Below are 2,946 nucleotides of genomic sequence, written 5' to 3'. Positions count from 1 at the left end.
TCCCTCAGCTCTTCAGCTTAAGGCGAGCACTCTACCACTTGAGCTACAGCAACACTTCCGGTTTTCTGGTGGATTATTGGAGATAGGAGTCTCACGGTCTCTCCTGCCCGGGCTGGCTTTGAACCACGATCCTCAGATCTCAGCCTCCTGAGTAGCTAGGATTACAGGCGTGAGCCACCAGCGCCCGGTGCCCCTAGGTTTTTTTTGGCTGGTTGTGGGGTTTGAACTTTGGGCCTGAGCACTGTCCCTCAGCTCTTTAGCTCAAGGCAAGCACTCTACCAATTGAGCCACAGCACCACTTCCAGTTTTCTGGTGGTTTATTGGAGATAAAGAGTCTCACAGACATTCCTCCCCGGGCTGGCTTTAAACCGCAATCCTCAGATCTCAGCCACCTGAATAGTTTAAGATTTTATGCATGAGCCACCAGTGCCCGACTCTTTCTTAGTTTTGAATCCAGGTCTCCCTATATAGTCCAGCTGGCCTTGAACTCAACTCTGAGCTCAGCCTGGCTTCAAACTCACAGTCCTCTTACCTATCTTCCCTAGAGCTGTGATTATAGCCGTGAGCCACCATGTTCTCCTAATTTTATAATTATCTTAGAAAACATGCACAAATTGAATAAAAAACAAAAAGGAATACTGAGAAAGAGGGTTTGTTTTTGTGTAAGTACTCTATCAAAGAGCTAAAACTCTAGCACTAAATAAGTGTTTTATTACAATACAAAAGACATAAGAGTAATAACTACTACTAGGCACTTACTTGGCGCCATTCCTTATGCCAGTCACTTTCCAAACATAATTTTCCTAAGTACCTGGTAAAGAGAATAGCATAAGCTCCACTTCACAAATGAATTGGGTACTGGTGGCCCACACTTATAATCCTAGCTACTCAGGAGGCTTCAGCTCTGAGGAATGCTGATGAAAGCCAGACAGGGCAGAAAAATCTGTGAGACTTTTTAATTAACCACCAAAAAAGCCAAAAATGGAGTTCTGGCTTGTGTGGTAGAGCACTAGCCCTGAGCAAAAGAGCTCAGAGATGGCACCTAGGCCCTGAGCTCAAGCTCCAGAACCAGCACAAGAAAAATAAAAAAGAATAATAAGAAATGGGCTGTAAGAAATCAAACAGGGAAGAAGAAGGTAATTAGAGCTGCCAAAAGGCAGAATCTGATTTAAGTCCAATGCAGAAATAAATATCTCTCTTCTAGAGCTGCTACCACATGAATACATAAATCTCAGGAGCAAAAGCCTGGTCTTGGCACAAAAGTTCCTCTGACTGCGCTTTTCCCAGCAGTCCTGAAGGAGCAGTCATGGAGATACTTGAGGGAAACAGAAAACTAAGACCATGTACCTAGATGCAGCTGGACATCCTTCACCTCCAGGGTACTTGACTTGCGATGCCGTGCGAGCTGACAGGCTGCTGTCACCACACTCTCAATAAAATCATCAGCGATCTGCAGCAGCATCTGGAGAAGGCAGAGTAGTGGAAAGTCATGTGATATCGACAGAGTACGCTCCTGTTGCTGGGAAAACTGCTTTTCTGTCTGATTCCCAGTCAAGTTTCTTTTCGTAAGCAATACCCTCAGCCTTTTTTAGGCAGGCTTTCTATCAGCATTGGGGTCATGGTGGGGATAAGGATCGAGGAGGACAATATACATTATCCAGGCCAAGTGCAACTCATCTTAAGGTTATACTTTTGGTATTTTCTATATTTTTAATTTCTATAATCCCTAACTCATATGTATGCACTTTATACATTATATATGTATTTTTTTCCTAAGTGGGAAAACAAGAGTGAACAGTTTGCAGCCACTGGTGGCTCATGCCTGTAATCCTAGCTACTCAGGAGGCTGAGATCTAAGGATTGCAGTTCAAAGCCAGCCCAGGTAGGAAAGTCCGTGAGACTTTTATCTCCAGTAAAAAAACATAGAAAACCAGAAGTGGTTCTGTGGCTCAAGTGGTAGAATGCTAGCCTTGAGTTGAAGAGCTGAAGGACAGCGCCCAGGCCCAGAGTTCAGGCCCCATAACCAAAAAACAAAACAAAAGAACAACAACAAAGAATATTATATGCCAATCTCGGATGAAAAAATTCTCAAACCAGCTGGGTGCCAGTGGCTCATACCTGTAATCCTAGCTACTCAGGAGGCTGAGATCTGAGGATCTCAGTTCAAAGCCATCCTGGGCAGGAAACTCCGTGAGACTCTTTTCTGTAATAAACCACTAGAAAACTGGAAGTGGCGTTGTGGCTCAAGCAGTAGATTGCTCGCCTTGAGCTGAAGAGCGCAGGGACAGCACCCAAGCCCAGAGTTCAAGCCCCATGACCGACAAAAAAAAAGTCCAGGCACATGAACTTGAGAGATTCATACCTCTAATTAACCAGCAAAAAGCTGGAAGTGGAGTAACTCCAGTGGTAGAGTGCCAGCTTAAGCAAAAAAGCTAAGCAAGAATGTGAGACCCTGAATTGAACCAGTACCAGCACTTAGTTAATAATTAATCAATAAAGTGTAACACAGTTTAGGCATAGATCATGACATAAGGCTAGAGAAAGTCAAGGTAGGGACATGGCTCAGTGACAGAGTGTTTGAGCACTTGTCTACCACATGCAAATCCCTGGGTTTCTTCTCTGGTACTGAAAACCAACAACAAACAAATACTAAGCATTCTCTTAGGTGATCTGTATAAATTCTTCCTTGGGATTTTCACAGTAATCCTGTAGAGAAATAATATGCCACTCTACCAACATAGGGGGAGCTATGTCTCAGAAAGCTTGCATTACTCATCCAAAGCTATACAGCTGGTAAGTGGCAAAGCCAACATTGAACTTCACATGTATCTCCCACTGAATTTCCTCTTAACTACTACAGGGCTGGGAAGGTGGCTCAGTGGTAGAGCGCTTGCCTTGCATGCATGAGGCCCTGGGTTCGATTCCTCAGCACCACATAAACAAAAA

At 44.1% G+C, this 2,946-nt stretch overlaps 1 protein-coding gene across 1 annotated transcript in view; it reads right to left on the bottom strand.

Annotated features, from left to right (window-relative positions):
* Positions 1-1,333: 1,333 nt before the first annotated feature.
* The window catches only part of Taf12 (TAF12 RNA polymerase II, TATA box binding protein (TBP)-associated factor, 20kDa), a 31,050-nt gene continuing 29,437 nt past the window's right edge, over positions 1,334-2,946 (bottom strand). The window contains exon 5 of the mRNA XM_013032158.1: positions 1,334-1,462. Within this exon, the coding sequence (XP_012887612.1) occupies positions 1,334-1,462 (129 nt within the window). The remainder of the gene's footprint in view (positions 1,463-2,946) is intronic.

The sequence above is a fragment of the Dipodomys ordii genome, unplaced genomic scaffold (genome assembly GCF_000151885.1).
Source record: "Dipodomys ordii isolate 6190 unplaced genomic scaffold, Dord_2.0 Scaffold6, whole genome shotgun sequence".
Taxonomy (NCBI): Eukaryota; Metazoa; Chordata; class Mammalia; order Rodentia; family Heteromyidae; genus Dipodomys; species Dipodomys ordii.
Note: the sequence above shows the minus strand (reverse complement) of the source record. Positions and strands in the feature narration are given on the sequence as shown.